Raw genomic sequence first — 20,527 nt, 5'->3', positions numbered from 1 at the left:
AGCAATTTGTGGAGATTGCTTTAACGTGTAATCGCTCCGTGCATTGTTTGTGAGTCGGTGTGGGTAGATAACACATGGTTTGAGTTTTGCTGTGGGAATATCTATTGTCAGTTTGATCTCACCGTGAGCTGCCCTCTGCCTCCGCTGCTTCTCCAACTGCCTCTTCAGCTCATCTGAGAAACACAGAGAGAGGGAGGAAAGTTACACACAATAAAACATAAAAACATGTTTACATTCAACTTCTGTTTCTGGTATAACACTTCACCTCAGCCCTAAATCCACTTTAAAGTCTATAATCTCCTCTACGCACCGTAATTATTATACATAACGCTGTATAATGTTTCACAACCGTCCTTGCCTGCCCTCGGATTATAGTTTAAGATCACATTTTAAAAGACACACTACTATCACAGTGTTTGTTTTGGAAAACCATCGTGTTAAAGCCTGTAGATGTTTTTAACAGAGTTAGAGAGACAAACATACAGAGTAAACAGAGAGTTCTTGAAGGGGCTGCAACGTGTGATGAGTGGACACAGATGTACAAGCAGATGTATCAATACTGTGCATCCATCCATCCATCCATCCATCCATCCATCCATCCATCCATCCAACCATCCGTTTTCTTCTGCTTATCCGGGGTCGGGTCACGGAGGTAGCAGTCCAAGCAGCTCGACCCAGACATCCCTCTCCCCAGCAACACTTTCCTGCTCCTCCACCGATGGCTGTGTATTGTGGCCACATCTGTTCCTTCTGAGAGGGTTAGGGTTAGGGTTCTTCTCAAAGACAGGGCAAATAGGGCAGAGTTTTGATCTGGTTCTTTTTGCTTGAGTTGGATCTGGATCTGTTTGCTTGAGTTTGGTTCTGGATCTGTTTGCTTGAGTTTGGTTCTGGTTCTGGTTTTGTTTACTTGGGTTCGGTTCTGGTTCTGGTTTGGTTTGGTTTTGTTCCGGTTCGGTTCGGTTCTGGTTCTGGTTCTGGTTTGGTTCAGTTCTGGTTCGGTTCAAGTTCCGTTCTTGTTCGGTTCTTGTTCGGTTCTTGTTCGGTTCCGGTTCGGTTCCGGTTCGGTTCTGGTTCGGTTTTCGGTTCGGTTCTGGCTCGGTTTGGTTCTGGTTCGGTTGTACTGGTATGGCTCTGGTTCGGTTCCGGTTCGGTTCTGGTCAGGTTCCGGTTCGGTTTCAGGTCGGTTCTGGGTAAATTCTTGTTCGGTTCTGGTTCGGTTCGGTTCTGGTTCGGTTTGGTTCTGGTTCGGTTTTCGGTTCTGGTTCGGTTCCGGCTCGGTTTGGTTCTTGTTCGGTTTGGTTCTGGTTTGGCTCTGGTTCGGTTCGGTTCCGGTTCGGTTCCGGTTCGGTTCTGTTCTGGTTCGGTTCCGGTTCGGTTCTGCGTCGGTTCTGGGTCGGTTCTGGTTAGATTCGGGTTAGATTCTGTTTCGGTTCTGGCTTGGTTCTGGTTCGATTTGGTTCTGGTTTGGCTCTGGTTCAGTTCAGTTCTGGTTTGGTTCTTGTTCGTTTTGGTTTTAGTTCGGTTTGGTTCTGGTTCTGTTTGGTTCTGATTCTGTTTGCTTGAGTTTGGTTCTGGTTCTGTTTGCTTGAGTTTGGTTCCGTTTCCCCCTAATCCTAACCCTAACCCTAATCCTAACCCTAACCCTAACCCTAATCCTAACCCTAACCCTAACCCTAATCCTAACCCTAACCCTAATCCTAACCCTAACCCTAACCCTAATCCTAACCCTAATCCTAACCCTAATCCTAACCCTAATCTTAACCCTAATCCTAACCCTAACCCTAATCCTAACCCTAACCCTAATCCTAACCCTAACCCTAATCCTAACCCTAACCCTAATCCTAACCCTATTCCTAACCCTAACCCTAACCCTAATCCTAACCCTAACCCTAACCCTAATCCTAACCCTAACCCTAATCTTAACCCTAACCCTAACCCTAATCCTAACCCTAATCCTAACCCTAACCCTAATCTTAACCTTAACCCTAACCCTAATCCTAACCCTAACCCTAATCCTAACCCTAACCCTAACCCTAACCCTAATCCTAACCCTAACCCTAATCCTAACTCTAACCCTATTCCTAACCCTAATCCTAACCCTAATCCAAACCCTAATCCTAACCCTAACCCTAATCCTAACCCTAACCCAATCCTAACCTTAATCCTAACCCTAACCCTAATCCTAACCCTAACCCTAATCCTAACCCTAATCCTAACCCTAACCCTAATCCTAACCCTAATCTTAACCCTAACCCTAATCCTAACCCTAACCCTAATTCTAACCCTAACCCTAATCCTAACCCTAATCTTAACCTTAACCCTAATCCTAATCCTAACCCTAACCCTAATCCTAACCCTAACCCAAATCCTAACCCTAACCCTAATCTTAACCCTAACCCTAATCCTAGCCCTATTCCTAACCCTAACCCTAATCCTAACCCTATTCCTAACCCTAATCCTAACCCTAACCCTTATCCTAACCCTAATCCTAACCCTGTTCCTAACCCTAACTCTAATCCTAACCCTAAGCCTAATCCTAACCCTAATCCTAACCCTAACCCTAACCCTAATCTTAACCCTAACCCTAATCCTAACGCTAATCCTAACCCTAACCCTAATCCTAACCCTAACCCTAATCCTAACCCTAACCCTAATCCTAACCCTAACCCTAATCTTAACCCTAATCCTAACCCTAACCCTAACTCTAATCTTAACCTTAACCCTAACCCTAATCTTAACCTTAACCCTAACCCTAATCTTAACCTTAACCCTAACCCTAATCTTAACCTTAACCCTAACCCTAACCCTAATCCTAACCCTAACCCTAACCCTAATCTTAACCCTAATCCTAACCCTAACCCTAATCCTAACCCTAACCCTAATTTTAACCCTAACCCTAACCCTAATCCTAACCCTAACCCTAACCCTAATCTTAACCTTAACCCTAACCCTAACCCTAATCTTATCCTTAACCCTAACCGTAATCCTAACCCTAACCCTAATCCTAACCCTAACCCTAACCCCTAACCCCTAACCCGAACCCTAACCCTAACCCCACCCCTAACCCTAACCCGGTCCCTAACCCCAACTCCTAACCCTAACCCTAATCCTAACCCTAACCCTAATCCTAACCCTAACCCTAATCCTAACCCTAATCTTAACCTTAACCCTAATCCTAACCCTAATCTTAATCCTTATCCTAATCCTAACCCTAATCTTAACCTTAACCCTTACCCTAAACCTAACCGTAACCCTATTCCTAACCCTAATCTTATCCCTAACCCTAATCCTAACCCTAACCCTAATCCTAACCCTAACCCTAATCCTAACCCTATTCCTAACCCTATTCCTAACCCTAACCCTTACCCTAATCCTAACTCTAGACTAATCTTAACCCTAACCCTAATCCTAACCCTAACCCTAATCTTAACCCTAATCCTAATCATAACCTTGACCCTAACTCTAATCCGACCCTATCCATAACCCTAAACCTAATCTGTTTGCTTGAATTGGTTCTGGTTCTGTTTGCTTGAGTTTGGTTCTAGTTCTGTTTGCTTGAGTTTGGTTCTGGTTCCCGTTCTGTTTGCTTGAGTATGTTCTGATTCTGTTTGCTTGAGTTTTGATCTGGTTCTTTTTGCTTGAGTTGGGTCTGGATCTGTTAGCTTGAGTTTGGTTCTGGATCTGTTTGCTTTAGTTTGGTTCTGGTTCTGGTTTTGTTTACTTGAGTTCGGTTCTGGTTCTGGTTCTGGTTTGGTTTGGTTTGGTTCGGTTCAAGTTCGGTTTGGTTCGGTTCTGGTTCTGGTTTGGTCCAGTTCTGGTTCGGTTCAAGTTCGGTTCCGGTTCTTGTTCGGTTTTCGGTTCGGTTCTGGCTCGGTTTGGTTCTGGTTCGGTTGTTCTGGTATGGCTCTGGTTCGGTTCCGGTTCGGTTCTGGTCCGGTTCCGGTTCGGTTTTGGGTCGGTTCTGGGTCGATTCTTGTTCGGTTCTGGTTCGGTTCGGTTCTGGATCGGTTAGGTTCTGGTCCGGTTTTCAGTTCTGGTTCGGTTCTAGTTCGGTTCTGGCTCGGTTTGGTTCTTGTTCGGTTTGGCTCTGGTTTGGCTCTGGTTCGGTTCGGTTCAGGTTCGGTTCCGGTTCGGTTCTGTTCTGGTTCGGTTCCGGTTCGGTTCTGCGTCGGTTCTGGGTCGGTTCTGGTTAGATTCGGGTTAGATTCTGTTTCGGTTCTGGCTTGGTTCTGGTTCGGTTTGGTTCTGGTTTGGCTCTGGTTCAGTTCAGTTCTGGTTTGGTTCTGGTTCGTTTTGGTTCTAGTTCAGTTTGGTTCTGGTTCTGTTTGGTTCTGATTCTGTTTGCTTGAGTTTGGTTCTGGTTCTGTTTGCTTGAGTTTAGTTCCGTTTCCCCTAATCCTAACCCTAACCCTAATCCTAACCCTAACCCTAATCCTAATCCTAACCCTACCCCTAATCCTAACCCTAACCCTAATCTTAACCCTAACTCTAATCCTAACCCTAATCCTAACCCTAATCTTAACCTTAACCCTAACCCTTATCCTAACCCTAATCCTAATCCTAACCCTACCCCTAATCCTCATCCTAACCCTAACCCATATCCTAACCATAATCATAACCCTAATCCTAACCCTAATCCTAACCCTAACCCTAATCTTATCCCTAACCCTAATCCTAACCCTAACCCTAATCTTAACCCTAATCCTAACCCTAACCCTAACCCTAATCCTAACCCTAACCCTAATCCTCATCCTAACCCTAATCCTCATCCTAACCCTAACCCTAATCCTAACCATAATCATAACCCTACTCCTAACCCTATCCCTAATCCTAACCCTAAGCCTAACCCTAATCCTAACCCTAATCCTAACCCTACTCCTAACCCTAACCCTAATCCTAACCCTAACCCTAACCCTAACCCTAATCCTAACCCTAACCCTAACCCTAATCCTAACCCTAATCATAACCCTAACCCTAATCCTAACCCTAACCTTTATCCTAACTCTAATCCTAACCCTAACCCTAATCCTAATCCTAATCCTAATCCTAAACCTAGGATTAATCTAATCCCTAATCCTAAACCTAGGATTAGGGTAAGAATGGTTTTGTAACAGAATAAATGCACAAAATTGGGCAATTTTAAGGCTTCTCATAAAAACACCGTACCTTAAAGGGTTTTCAACAGACAAACCATTATTTTTGCAAAGTTAAGGTCAAATTTACAGCTACAAAAGATCCTAAATTAAGAGCCGTTCGCGAGTCTTCTTTGGGAGCCGAGTTAAAAGAGCCGACTCTCTGAAAAGAGCTGAATTTCCCATAACGAAAGCACATGCTTTCTACCATTTGCACTCTTGGATGCCCTTGGAACTATTTGTATTGTAAAACGTATCAATGTAAATACTTCAGACCTGTACCATAGTGATAAACAGATAACACTTCAATTTGAATCAAGTAAATACCACTTGTATACTTTAAAACAGAGGGTCATTTCATTACTTGTGGACTCAACATGACAACATTTATACTTTACAAGTAATTGACCTTAAACGCTTTCAGAAAATTAACAGTAGCAAGACTCACATATCCCTCCGAGCCACCAAATGGTATCATAACAATGGTGTATATGTTTTGTAATGACACAGCACAATTTTATAATTTATTAGAAATGTATTCAAATTATTTCATGGACCCTCACGCTATGGTTCGCAGACCCCCAGGGGTCCCAGGACCCCACTTTGAGAACAACTGCTCTACACAACCCCAAAAAGTGACCATGTCTTCTATCAGTGCAATTTATACTCTGGATTTTACAGTAACCTCTGTAGAACTGGATGTACTGAAAACCAAACTAACTAAATAGTTGTTAAACCTTTTATGAAGTTAAAATATCTGATGTTAAAACACTGCTGAGGTACACAAAGTGAATAAAAGAAACGACCAGAATAATTACGAGGCAGACTAAAAGCTGACAGAGACGTCGAATGGCAGTATCTGCTGTGGTCAGTTTCCATTACGATCCCTCAGGTCTTATAAACATGTAGACGGTGCTGTGCTGCAGCTCGCTCTGTAACACGAGCCTGTCGCCGATCTAAAAGCCGAGGTCCCAGCTCCAGAAATGAGAAATCCAGATGAAGTATTGTTCTGCAAAAAAAAAAAAAAAAACGTTCCACAAGAAAATTGGGTGAGCCAAGCTATCTATTCATTCAGCATCTCTCATGGCGCCATAAAACAGTCGGACTGGAGCTCTAAGGTTGTCCAGCAGAAGATGAAGACGTCTCTCTGTGCGGCTGAAATGACCTACAGCAAAGCTAATTACTCCAGAGTATAATTCCTATGAAAGACTTCTGGTTGAGTTCAATAACTCCTTTAAACTTTACATCCAGACAGGGTTCTCTTTAAAATTCTACAAACACTTTAAAATGCAGACTACTATTGTGGGTGTCGGGAGACGCTTGAGACATAAATGGATGATGTGAATGTAGCAAATGACTAACAGGGACGTGTTCTGCCCATGATGACACTGTTTTTCCCAAATGTCTACGGAGTATGAGCCAGAGTTTGGGAACCCCTCACAAAACATATGTTTTCATGTGTCAGTGGTTAGTGTAGCTGATATTATAAATGAACTGAGATGCCCTGTGGCTGTTCATTGTGGTCAGGTGGGCAGTCCAGAATCCTCTTACAGAAACAACTTTCCCAAACACGACCTGCAGCTAATGGATGTATAGTCTGCTTCTTTCACAATAACATAAAAGGATTAGGGAATATTTATGCTACGCTGACAGGCTGAAAGAGAGCAGAGAGCTCCCAGCAACATGAAACACACAGGGGGCCAGGGACACTGCCCATGTGGCTTACGTCAGTCATGGCCAAGGGAAAATGGTGTTTAAAATGAAAAAACTGCAGTTCCTCAAGTGTCCACTTGAGGCTGGCTCCAGAAGCCAAGGAAAGAAGTGCCAAAGACATATAGGCCTACAGCTCAGTGGAATTTCATGTAACATAAAAAATCACAACACACCAGGCTGGTAACTCTACTATTGAATCAATTAAAGTACTTCGTAAAAATAAAAGATCCTTAAATATGCACATAAGACTACGGGGATGTGATTACATCCATGAATGAGGGCCTGTGTCCACCAACTGCAGTGCCTAGTTTTTTGCAGAACTAATGCACATGCTCCCTCAGTGTCAGCTTTTTTTTGTTGCTTCGCTTGCTGGAAACTGTTCTTCGCTCATCATCACTCATCTCTCACTGACCAATCAAAGTCAACAAGGGGCGGGACTTCTGATTTCAGGAGAAACTAATCAGGCTCATATTTCAAGGGTAAAATTTCCAGGTCTGAGCAGCTGCTTATGCCAGAACTTAATCCCTTTCTGTTATTTTGAAGGCTGATTTAGACTTCTGTGTCTCCCCTACACAGCAGGGTCAGACGGGGACATGAGCACCACATATTTCTGCGTCGATGTGTCCGTGTCGCGCAGCAACACTCTGCCGAAACGCCGGCCCCGCTGCGATCTCTGTTTACTTTTCCATAGAGATTCAGAGCGTGTTATGTTAATCTACAGCTGATACATGTTGCTGTTTATCATACAGACATGATTACATGAAGAATAGCGAGGAGGAGATGAAATACACGGCCGATGAGCGGGGATTCCAGAAATGCTGTAAATGCAGGAAATACAATGCCGCCGAACGGACCAATCACAGGGCTTCCGGTCCACGTGGATTTGCGTAGTTTCATTTTGGAGGAGGTGCACGTCAGCTACGTATGTAGGTACAGGAGCTACGCGGACCTCCGGTGTAGGCTACGTCGTCGATTCGACACAGAAGTATAAATCAGGCTTTAGTTGTCTGTGGAAATTTGAGTTGTAAGCATTAAAACAGTAGGTATGGAGAGCAAAATCAGGAGGAACACATTCACTGCAGTGCAATCCCAGACCCAAATGGCTATCGAGTCACCATGACTTAGCATGTCATTAAACTCTATCTACAGACTTCTGCATATAAGTGCAGATAAAAGTATGTCCAAACAAGTCTCTTCATTTGTCATCTTTCTCTTCAACCCTAAATTCCTGTATGCTCTCTGTCTACTTGTTATACCAGTCGTTTTTTAGAGTCGGTTGCCTCTGTGATGAAATTTGTCTGTCTGTACTTTAAATATAAAACTGCATTGTTTTATTCTTGCTGCCCTTGTTGAGCAGGACTCCCCGACTGAGAGATACTGAATCCCAAGAGAACTTTGTGGTTGAAGAAATCAGAAGAAATGATTGAATAAACTCTGGCGTTCTTGGCAACACTACTTAAAAAATACAATTATCTCCGCGATGACTGAAGAGTCAAACACTCCAGATTATTTTGTCAGGACGAATCGTTGAGAGAGAAAAACTGACGGTAACTTCAAGAGTATTTCAGACTGTCAAAGACAGAAACATTCCTCAAAGATTAGCTTTCAGACGTGTCGAGTATCAGTGGTGTGTGGTGTGCTCACTGCAGAACTTCATTAAACTTGAGTCCTCCTCCACGCTCTCCAGGACAAAACTGTGGCCTCAACACAACAACCTCTTCCAAACCGTCCAGGGTTTTCCCCCCATATCGTCAGGAGACGTGCTGTCGTCCTAAAAGACGGGTTTCAAGCTACAAGCCTCAATAAATATTTGGTGATTTTTGTGGGTCGGAGGTTAAATGTGATATGCCGCACGAATACCACAGCCAGAGCAAGATCCAAGGAGTATGCAAGCTTTTCCTGCCTCTCGATATCGGGGTGTGTGCTGATTCAAGTGCATGAAGAAGGAATTTATTTTAAAGAAAGTGAACAGAGAAATTTGAAATCTTTGTCTAAAAAAATCTCCTTAACAGATCAAAGAAATTAAAGTTAAAGTTGTGTTTTCAACATTTTCTGTCATTCTTTGAGTAACAGTATACTGAACCTCTTCAGGACGGCTTATAAATTAGAGAAGGAGGTCACTGCTCATCTCTCACAGAGCCGTATATCAGCTCATGTCTCCTCAGGATGATGGCTCTGACTCCCACAGCTGTCCTCATGATGTTGAACTAAACTCCTGGGGGACCAAAGTCAGGGACAGATAATGAATGTCTCCCCAGACAACACGAAAGATTCACTGTCTGCTCTCAAATATTTCCTTGTGTCACATAAGGATTGACTTAGGAATCAAACTTACTTCAAGAGTCTATCGACAAATTATGTCTTCATACATTTAAAGAAGAAGTCATTTGGATACTTGGAATATCTTTTTGCAAAGGGCAGGATTGGATGCTTCTTCCTTGGATGGAAACTTTCAGGAATGGGCAGCATTTCACTAGATGGAGGTTCCATATCTTCTCCTGCAGCGATACTGCTTCCTCCTACGCTACTGTGTGTGTTTTGCTTCATGTTGCAGATCACAAATGTGAAACGCTAGAGCCAGACATACAAATGCAAAGACTGACACATGCATCTACATCCTATCGCAGCACCGCAGGAACAAAGACAACAATGATGCTTTTCATTTTTATCAACAACGTGCAGCGACAGTCGGTGCTGATTTGTGCTAACCACTGCACCTTGGACTGCTTGAACAACAAGGGTCAGTAAAAAGTTGTGTATGCTCCGACGCTGACTCTCATTACAGGATCTTTAACAACAGTTTGTGACCATAAAACAGCAGACGTGCTATCTGTAAGTGCCTCCACTTTGTGATTATATTCACAGTTTATTACAAATTTGCTAAGTACAAGTGCCGGTTCTTCTGGAGCGCTCGCCATGTTTTTTTCTTTTAGTGTTTTTCCACATCTGCATTCATCTGCACAAGCATGCACCCTTCTCAGCACCTCATGAGCACCACCACCGACTCGGGTCACTGCATCGACACTGAGGTTAGGGCCACAAATACTGAATTTGTGATGTTTTTTGCAACTGAATTGAACAACTTCCTTAAAAGACGACTACAACATGATATAAACAGATAAAAGTACCACTATATGGAACTTCTTGGAATTCTACTAGATAGAGCTCAAATAAATACCCAGCTCCAGATTTCCATCATTCAATCCATGCCAAAAACACATTTCAGCAAAGGTGAGCAGAAAATGAAAGTGGGATACCAGAACCACACGCTCCATCAAGCACTATTCTGCATAAATCCCCCACATCTGGCAGAGAAATCAAGAGATGCTGCTCGTTTCCAGCTGCCCTACACCTTTCATGCTGTAGAGGATGTGCATCGCTGATCCCTCTGAATAAATATACGGTATATCTTGCACTTTTTGCTCCTAAGGGCTTGGAACGTATGGTCCTCCAATGGGTTGGATTCCAGAGCCGTACGACGCGGCCAAGAACAATACCCTAAACCCGGGAATGTTCAGAAACTAGCGTCTCCACGGGATACTACCTCTCCCTTTCTCCCGTGCTTACTGACCCTCATGCTGGGTACATCCATCAGAAAAAGCAGCACTATGCTTCTGTCTATATTATGCTAAATGTTTCCATGTTCTGCATCGACCACAAGACACAGGTAGTGTAAAATTTCCAAGCAGGGCTTCCAAGATGGCAAGGAAACACACGGCTTAATGTTATGGTGCTACTTTCCATCCAGAAGAGGCAACCACGTTCCACTAAAAACACTCTGCCTCATCTCGGAAGAATGCAGCTCCATGCAACTAACAACGTAATAATATCTGACAGCAAGATGGTTTCTGGATATCTTTCCAAATTGGAATACGTTGAAGAATTTGAACATTAAACCTATATTAATGTAACAAGCAAGTTCCTCCATGGTTTCTGATTTCGGTGTGAAGAACGACACGTCTGAGTCAGCACACTTAAATGAGTGCTGCAGAAAAAAACTCTAAAGGATGATTAGTGTCCACTGGCATGTGTAAGGGTAACAGCTGAATGCTACCAAACCACCAAGCGTGATCTGAGGCGGCAGCGATGCCAGGCACTGGTGTGAGGACGACCTATCCATTTCATTGGCATGTGAAATGAGCCACAAACACACACACACACACAGTGGAGGGGTATTCATAAATGCAGCCTGCAAGAGAAAATGCAAACCAGATCAGATCAGGCCCAAAGACACATTTAGAACTGCTTTGAGTTTACTGGAAAATCAGCCCAGAAATCATCAAATTCAGAGCAGAGGGATCATTTCAACTTATTCCCAGTGCTGACAGGCCGTGTCTTTAAGCAGCTTTACAAGAATATCATTGAATACAGATAATTGTATCGTGACTTTCATTAGATTTTGGCTAATTTCAAACTGATGAGGAACTTTCTTTTGTCTTCTAGCTTTTTATTCGAGCAGATGACCGATAAACACACTAATTACTGTCACATAGTTTGTAGCCCAGCACCACACATCAGACAGGAGAAGTTTACTGGACTGGTTTGCATAAAGTTTTTCAACAGGTGAGCAAAATAAACTCACTGACCTTTCCTCTCTCCTGAGAAGAACATTAAGGAGCCACAGGGTTGGGTGTTTGATGTGTGCACCATGTTGTGTGCAAAATCTCTTTTGGTTTCTGTGGGCTGCGGCCATCGTGGAGTTTGTTTACATGCTGTGTGCTTGGTATGCAAGCTTTATTGTGCTGCTTATTCTACATGCATCATATAAATGCTTCTTGCAACCTCTGCGGTGTTTCTTTTATTTGTTGTCTTTCATTCTCCCTGTTTTCTGGCTCACTGCAGAACTCCTACAGTAAATGTTTTAGTAGTAAAATGGGCTTCAAATCAGAACGGACACCATAAGGGTTCACTGAATGTGAAGTCAAAAGATAAAGAGCTCCCCCTGCTGCCTGGCTGCAGTATAGATCATAAACTCCACCCATAAAATTAAAATGCATGTTAATTAATTTTTTCTCAAACATGGTTCCTGTCTTTTAATGAGCTCTTATCATGCTGATTTCTGTCAAAGTGTTGCTTCAATGTTTAGTTTTAGTTATTTGATGTTAAAAAGAAGGGATGTGATGACATGATTGACAGCTCTGTTGGCAAATTAGGTACACTGACAAAAGACTGGATGAACTTTCCCTAACTACGTGTGTTTGCTTGCAACCACCTGAAGAATCTTTGACTTTTATCAGTAAGTTTAATGCGTGTGTTGGTTAGCGGATAGGATGTGACATCAGTCCCGTGGTTTTATCAGCTATGTCGCTTCTTGTCCATGCCTTGGCTCCACTAGTGCAATATATCAGTACTTGTTAAGGCAATATTTTAATTTGACATCTCACAATGGGAGGAAATGAAGGCACGTTGTCCGTTCTATATAGAGCCAATGAGTTGTAAGTACAGGAATCACATGATGATGGTGGAGGAAGGGAGGGTGCCATGGTGTTGGTGCATTGAGTGATGGGAGGGGGCAGGTCAAACCTATTGAAAAAGGTGTTGAGCTGGTTTGCCTTCTCCACTGTCCATCTCTCTGTGCTTTTCCTAGCTTTGTGGCCAGTGATGATTTTCACTCCATCCCAGACCTCCCTCATGTTGTTCTCCACCAGTTTTTGCTCCACCTTCCTCCTGTAGCTGTCCTTTGCCTCCCTCAAGCACAGTTTCAGCTCATGCTGTGCTGTCTTGATTGCCTCCTTGTCTCTGCTCCTTCTTATTGAGGACAGCCTTCACTTCACTTGTCACCCATGGCTTATTGTGGTGAAGGAAAGTACAGTCCTAGTCGGGGCAACTACATCTCTGGAGAAGTTGAGATAATCTGTCAGGCAGTGTGTCAGCCCAGTCTGACCTCAGCATTAATCTCCATGTTGTCAACAATTTTAATCAAAAGTAAATTCTTATCCAAGTCCTTTTATTTTAGCTTGAGCTAACTCACTGTCACTTCAGTGCTGAGTTCATCCCTTCTGATAAACTATCAGAGTGTCAAAGCTCTGGCACACAGAAGTGCACACGTGTCTCTGTTTCACAACATCGAAACTGGTGAACTTCTCGTCAGTAATCTTCATAATCGCTCAGAATCGACTGGAGCTGGGTTCACTCCAGGCCTCATTTTGGCACAGTAAGGCTACCTGTCGAGGACATAGCCCAGAGGAACACATGGGTGTGCTTACAGAGTCATCATAAAACAGCCTGAGCCAGGCTAGTAAAAGCACAGGTTGGAAGACTCGGTGGGTGGAAATCAAAACGTGTCTCCGTCCTGGAAAAGTTCAGGAATGTGCTGAACGACATTTCTTTGCTCCGGGGAAGCGGATCCCCAACGGTGATGTGTTCATTAAGGTTTTCCAGGCAGGTAGGCGGCTGTCTCCAGAGACCCAGACAACATTAACGGAAATTATCAGCGTTCTTTCGGGCTTGCACCACAGACTGTGTTTGCCAACGCAGAATTTAACATTTTCACAGCTCCTAAATGTAGAAGGCAACTTTAATCTGTTGAGACAACTCACTGATGCTGTTCCTGGTTTCATTCAGCAGCTCCCCGAGTTTTCTGGCCTCAGCTGACCTGAAAAGGAAGAAGTTGTGTTAAAGGGGAAAAACAGATTTAATGGAGTGTATGTGGTAAAATAACAGTTATAGCCAGAGGACCTGTGTTTTGCTAAGAAATAAAGAATTAATTATAAATTATTACACACTCTTGCAAACCGAATCTGCTGGCTTACTTCTAAAAACACAAACGCTTGCACATCACCTTTATAAAACTCTCCTGGCTCTGCAGATGACTGGATTTAGGGTGACATTAAGAAGTGAAGTGATTCACTTATGGGTCACTAACCTTTGTTTGAGCAGGTTCTTGTTGTCCTCAATGGTTAGATGGTCCTGATGGTCCCGGATGAAGGTTTCAAAGGCTTCTTGTTTCCCCATGGACAACTGTGGACCTGAGAGAAGATGATAATAGACTCATGTTCATATCACTCTGTCCATTCTGTCTTTAAACCAACAAAAGAAAACACCATCCTAACAGGACTCTATGTTTGCTTCTAAAATAAACCCATTAACTTCGTGGAGCTGCGTTGGGACCCGCTGTGAGACCTGAGCTGTGCACGTTCCCACATCCACAGGTACTCCGCTCCAATCTGGCAGCCAGATGTCTGCATACTGTTGACCTCCCACCCATCACTGATTACAGAACTAAAGGACCATTAGACCTCCATTCACATAAACACAAACATAAACAACAAGTTTTTACATGTCAGCACTTCACGGCGGATAACCCCTGCCTGACTCTGGCAGCTCACCGCCAAAATCATAAAAGTTTAGACACAACATCCTGCTGAAAAATGCTGAACAGTTTACAGCCCTGTGATAATATTTTAATGAGGATTTTTATTAAAGTGCTGTATTCCCGTTCCTTTCCCTACCACCTACCAATAACACACAGCGCTCTGTTTTTGTTAACCTGTGAAGGTCTTATTAGATATTAAATGGAAGAAGGGTGATGTTAGCCATCTGGAAGGAAAACAGGAGACAGAGGAGAAGATATGCTGCCGATAATGAGAGAAAGGAGGCTTCAAAGATCAACCTGTAGGAGCAAATGCAGCTCCAATGAGAGAACTGGAACTCTCTCAATTCTGCAGCTGAAAAGATCTGTAAAATCTAGACCAAGACCTCTTACATTTAAAGTTTAGGCTGCAAATTTTGACGTATCATACCTGGATGGAAAAGCATTTTTCAACTGACTTCATTAATAGAAGCCCGTCTCAACCAGAACCCAGTTTCTATCAGGCAACTTCCTTTATAGATGGTGGTTATAGCGGATCATTACTGTGTTAAATACTTGATTCTGATTGGTCAATACCTCCAGAAAAACAGTCTGTTATTACTTGACATTGTACTATTGGATGCTGCTCTATCTTAGACGGACTAACTGTGATGATATCAGTCCACAGGGAAATCCGGTTAGCAGGACATCGGTTTGTTTATGACGGATGCGTCGTGCAAAATAGAGGTCTTGTGTATCTGATCCAGAGGGCTCTGACCTGCCAGATCAGAGACGCAGCTGGAACGCAACTGAGCGGATCCAGTGGAAGTTAACACATTGACAAGAATAGAAACCTAACAGATCCGGTGCCGTGACGGATCGGAGATGGACCTGACACGGATCTGGTGGAATTTGGCCGTTAACTTAGCTAAACTGGAGCCCCAACAGAACAATTATTTCAAAGTCTGTTGTCTGAAGCTTGAAAATAGGACATATGAATGTTGTCTTTCTACCCTTTCCCTTAACATCTCTTTCTTGAAGGGCCACTAGTCAGTACAAGGCCCTCAACAACTAGGGGGGGCAAAGCTGGGATTAGTGCTCAGATATTTAGGACTTTGGATGAGGATTTTCATCTCTGGAGTAAAGAAAAGAAACCACACATGTGTTTGTCAATCTATCAAAGCTCTCCATACACTTAAAATCTAATTTACAGTAAAACAGGATTCATGTTTCCAACAACAACATGTTTTTCCTGAGGGTTGTGTGTGACCTAATCTTATAAGAGACTACGACCCACCATCACTTTGCGAGATTTCCATGGAAAATCCGCTTAACAATGATCTCTAATAAATTCCACTCCAGTAAAAATGTGTGGATCTCTGAGACGAAGCTGCTCTAACCGAAGACACACACACAGGACAGTAACTCATGTGAGATTAATCGTTGGACAGCTCGGAATTTTGTTTCTTTATTTTTGGAAGGTCCTGATTGAAACCAGCAGGCGTCTCACAGACATGCAGCGTGTTGCGAGAGCCAACTCCAACAAATCAGTTATGGGGGTTTCTTGAGGGGAAATGCACTCCGTTTGACTCTTGAATAAAAAGCAGCATTCCAGGAATATCTCTGAGTGATATGACATCATACGATGTTGTTCTAACATCATTTGTGGTAAATGAGATCACGCAGACGTTAGGCCAACTTTCCTAATTCTTCTTTTCCGTGCTTCGAGTGCTGACAAACCGCAGAGGTTTTACAGCCGAGGAATGTGTCGTGACTATTGTTGCTGTTTCAACAAATTTTAGAAACGAAATACCAGCAAAGTGAAGCATGACTGCACTTTTCCATCAATTTATAAAGAGGCGAAAAAAGTCTGACACCGACTAATAACTGTCTGCAGGGAAGGTAAGAACGTGGTACCTTGAATGTTTCTGCTGAATTTAGACTTTCTGGAGGTTTCTCTTTTGTCTCAGGCCTCGAGTTCGCTCGGAGAAATGTATGGAGGGCCTGGAGAATTCATCAGCGTCTTATTATGTGCAAGCAGGATTTACAGTAAGATCTAACCCTCCCTGTAACTCCCATGTGACCTCCAGTTTTCTGCGAGCTTAATACAAGTCATTACCAGCCTGAATTACAACAGGAACACCTTGTCGATCCATTAGCCTCTTTCTTACACTACAAAAACAATCTTTAGAGCACGAGAAGGAGACACTGTACCAGAGCTGTCCCTCTGGTACAGAACTGACCAAACTGTTGGTCTGAGAGAGGGTTTGAGAAACCAGAGATCTCAAATACTGATCAGAAGCTGGACAGCTAACAATAGATCAATTATCAGAGAAGGTTTCATGCTTATTTAACGTGCTAGCTAGTGAGTGCTGCATGGCTTTTCTACCTCTTAAACCTGCAAACAAGACAAAGACACCGTCACACTCATGAAGCACATGTAAGGGGTTAAAAGCACTCAAGTCTGCACTGCACAAACATTAAGCCTGTATTCTCTGGTGCTGTTTGCATCTGATTATTCCTTATATGGTCATTTAGGGTAAAACTGGACCCTTTCTGTGCAAATGAGCCTCACTGCAAAAGCCGTCCAATTACCAAACAATGGTTCCAAGTGCATTTAGAGTGAACTGTGCTGCTGCATTTTTAAGCAATGTTATACTGAAACTCTGCAGTGATCTAAAAATACCAAAAGATAAATCATCTATAAGTAGAGTCTGAAAATATGTCTGACATTTCTGCTCTATTACAAACAGTGTGGGGCTTTCCAGCAGAGACACTACACAAGATGAGGATGAGAGGATAGCTTTGTTATGAATCAGCTCTCTTTGTTATGAACGGTGCAACTTGTATCACATCTGCAGAGACTCAACTTCACAATGAACTGGCACAGTGTCTTCTTCCAGCTCATCGTCTGTGTGTGAGGATGAAACTGAGCTCCTGTTGAACAAGAACACAGCTCTGCACAGGAGACAGTGGAGGTGCAGACTGCTCCACCACCAGATGCAAAACCAGAGAAGGGAGCCAGGTAACGTTATTGGTGTGTTTGGGTTCAAACACTATCGAATCAAACTGAAGCACAATTCATGGTGATAATAGCCGACTAGGGATGATCAGAGGTGACCCACCTGTCTAAAAGTGAGAAAACTCTCAGGAATCACAGAGTCTGCAGGTAAACTGTGAGGTAGAAACCTCAGCCGATATGGCCTTCGCTCTCAGGACATCTTACAGTTGCAGGCCCAGAGAGTCAGAACTGAACTTGGCAAAAAAGGCTTTTAAATTTTCAGCCCGGTTTACTTGGAATGATGTGCAGAAGGACTTGAAACTGACACATCTTGTAACTCTGGGGGAATTCAAGTCAATCATAAAAGACAGAGAAACAAGTTCAATTGGATCTTGTGATTGCACTGTGTAATAATGCAACCATGTGAAACTGTGACCATATTTTCTTTTTGTTGTTTTGTGTGCTTGTTGTGTGCTGTAACCTATTTTGTGCTGCCGTCTTGGCCAGGTCACTCTTGAAAAAGAGGTTTTAAATCTCAATGAGTCTCTTACTTGGTTAAATAAATAAAGAGGAAAGAAACAGCTTGCTAGATACTACCTACAAATGTAGTAGGCAGTAGGTACTGCCTGTGCTGGTTCCTCAATGCTCTGTTGGAGTGTCACATCTAACCAGACACAGCCTACATACAACTTAATCTCCATTTTACAAATACCATCTTTCACCTGTGCGTGGTTACATTCGAACTTACAGCCACAGCTCGCGGAGGGTGGGTTAGTCACAACATATGACAAGCATTTTAGCCCTGTTTAGTCATTCCTGCTGGTGAATACTTTCAGTAATTACAGTTGGCATTAGTAAAGTTGTTAACCAGCAGGTCCCTCTCATTGTCAGCTTGCAAAATCTGGTTTAAAGGCTCATTGTTAAAGTTTGGAAATTCTTTGTCAAGACAAAACACAGCACTGACAATGTTTCTTTATTTATATTTTAGTTTTAACATGAAGATGAAGATGCACAGCTTGATCTGATGCTTACTATGTGATGAGGAGAGTCTTTAGTCAGTGTACCTTTGCAAGAAGACTCAATTAACCTGAGCACAGGAGGTTTGTCTGCAAATTAAAGACCACAGCACAGACTCAAAGTCAATGACAGACCTGTTATTTGTGCAGTGGCTCCTGCAGACACAGTGCTCATCAAAAAGAGATAAATGTTCATGTTTTATTGTGTGCTGGCAAAGCTAAGAGCCGGGCACAGGCGAGCGTATGATGGAAAGACTAAAGTCGATTATGCGCCACTCAATCAGCACGAATGGTTTCCATGGAAAGGTCATCATCATTACGTTTACAGTTAATCTTCAGGGCACAGCAATTACCGTAACCGTAACCATAGAGGCTGGAGCCCACAGCACCAGAGCCCTCAGATTAAACCTGAAATTAAAACATTCATAAACATCCGGTGACCCATCAAACATGAGGAGAGGACGAGGGGAGTGCATTTGTTTTGCGTTAGGACGGAGCAAAGAACAATGATCTAATGCGGGTATAGTTTGGTTACGAGTCTCCAAGTGGGTCATGGAAAATAGGCAGTCCAGATGGGAATGATATATAAGAGAGAGCACTGTATCAGAGTACTGTGTCATATATGCATATGTGATATTCTGCACATTCAGCGCATGAATACAGCAGCGTCCCGACACAGTAGTGGTGTTTTAAAACATCCTTGACCCCAGGTTTGCGTCAGGTTGTAAAAGTCTGATACAGAAAGTGTGAGAGATGTCGTCTCTGATCATCCTGCGACCGCTCAGCATGTTCTCAAAAGCTTTTTGTTCCTAAAGAACAAGCTCTGGACACCATCAAGCTTCCACCCGCTGGTTACCAGCTGATGGAGTTGGAAGTTGGAAGCATGTTCTGGTTGCAAATGGAGCAGAGAGAGGCAGAGGTTTCTCATGAAGTGTGAGAAAAGCGATGAACATTCCTGAGTGGACGTGTAACTGTTCGGGGACTGCAGGATCTGGGAATTTTCCAAAACGTTGGACAACACTTTGCAGCTTCAACGCCACTGGCAAAAGGCTTGATTGAATCATTAGAAAGAGTGTGTTTCTACGTGATGTAATAAACTAGCAGTGATGTTGAAATCAGTGGAAATGATTATCAAAGTAGACATTCTGACCTCCCAACACAATCCCATTAAAGTGTGTTAACTTGCTCTCCATCACTGTCTCGTCTTTAGAAACAGATGTCTCCGTGTGAATCTGAAATCTGTCGACACGGCGCAACATTTTGGAAATTGTGCAACCATGTTTTGGCGGCATTTGGTTGTATCAATGAGACCAATCCACATGGGGAGAAAAAGAGGCAGACGCATTTCCCAGAATGCAATCCAAAAACCTATCAACTATTGAATCTCTATGAAGAAATATGTGTTTGGGTGCAGATCAAGGATGTTCTACTTGTTGGACTCTAGACCAGCGGATGGAAGACGGTTTGATAACAGGGATGCCATATCGACAGCCATTTTATTATCTATTATTCTGATAATACAGGCTGCTTTCAGTAACTCAAAACATTATCAGTATGCAACCCATCGTGACGTTTTTTTGCACATCTGAATTGGCTTCATTCTTCATCACCAAAAGTTGCTGCTTGGTATTCACCTTGTATTTTTTCTAGGTGGGAAAAGAGGGGGCTAATAATTGGACTGTGCTAAATATAAGCACCCTTAAGTGATTCATTCAGGATGCAGTCTATGAGTCAGAGTGTGTAAACTTAGTACACTGGCAATCTTTCAAACATTAAAATAAAGACAAGTGTGTTAAGTCTCAAACTGCTGGAGAAAGACGTGTTATAATATCTGTCTAACTTATTCAGGCAAACAGGAAAATTCTGTCACATAACTTCAGAAAATCAATTAAATCAAAACTCTGGTTATTAGTACAAATACAGAGTTGTACTAATTGTTAATATATTGTATAGGAGAGTGGATTTTCACGACTTTGCCAACTGTAACTTCATTAGGACCCACTGCCCCGTCTGTTAGCAGCTCATTAATAAAAGTGTGATAATGACTGCTGAGTGAAAATAAAGGCTGAGCTGGTGAACACTCATGTAAAGGCCCGAGGGCTAAACAAACACACTCTACGGATCATGGAATAGATTTAACAGCAATTATCTCGATGTGCAAATCATCCACGGGGTGATTTTCCACCAGGTCGACTGTTTCATACAATGAAATATATTAACCCTTCACTAAGTGAGGTAGAAAAAAGCCATTAAAGTATCATTCATAGGCAGTACTGCTGATTTTGGAGTGTCGGAGCCAACAGTAACTTTGTGAAACATTAATCAGGAACTCAAGCCAAGAAGGTTCCTCACGATGATGTCTGTATGTTAGCGT

At 42.9% G+C, this 20,527-nt stretch overlaps 1 protein-coding gene across 2 annotated transcripts in view; it reads right to left on the bottom strand.

Moving 5' to 3' along the window:
- The window catches only part of kif6 (kinesin family member 6), a 73,641-nt gene that overhangs the window by 8,601 nt on the left and 44,513 nt on the right, over positions 1 to 20,527 (bottom strand). For both annotated transcript variants that reach the window (XM_034675909.1, XM_034675910.1), the window contains exons 14-16: positions 13,711 to 13,813; positions 13,385 to 13,440; positions 123 to 173 (exon numbers count right to left, since the gene is read on the bottom strand). In XM_034675909.1, coding sequence (XP_034531800.1) covers positions 123 to 173; positions 13,385 to 13,440; positions 13,711 to 13,813 — 210 coding nt within the window. The remainder of the gene's footprint in view (positions 1 to 122; positions 174 to 13,384; positions 13,441 to 13,710; positions 13,814 to 20,527) is intronic.

Source organism: Notolabrus celidotus, chromosome 22 (assembly GCF_009762535.1).
Source record: "Notolabrus celidotus isolate fNotCel1 chromosome 22, fNotCel1.pri, whole genome shotgun sequence".
Classification (NCBI taxonomy): Eukaryota; Metazoa; Chordata; class Actinopteri; order Labriformes; family Labridae; genus Notolabrus; species Notolabrus celidotus.
Note: the sequence above shows the minus strand (reverse complement) of the source record. Positions and strands in the feature narration are given on the sequence as shown.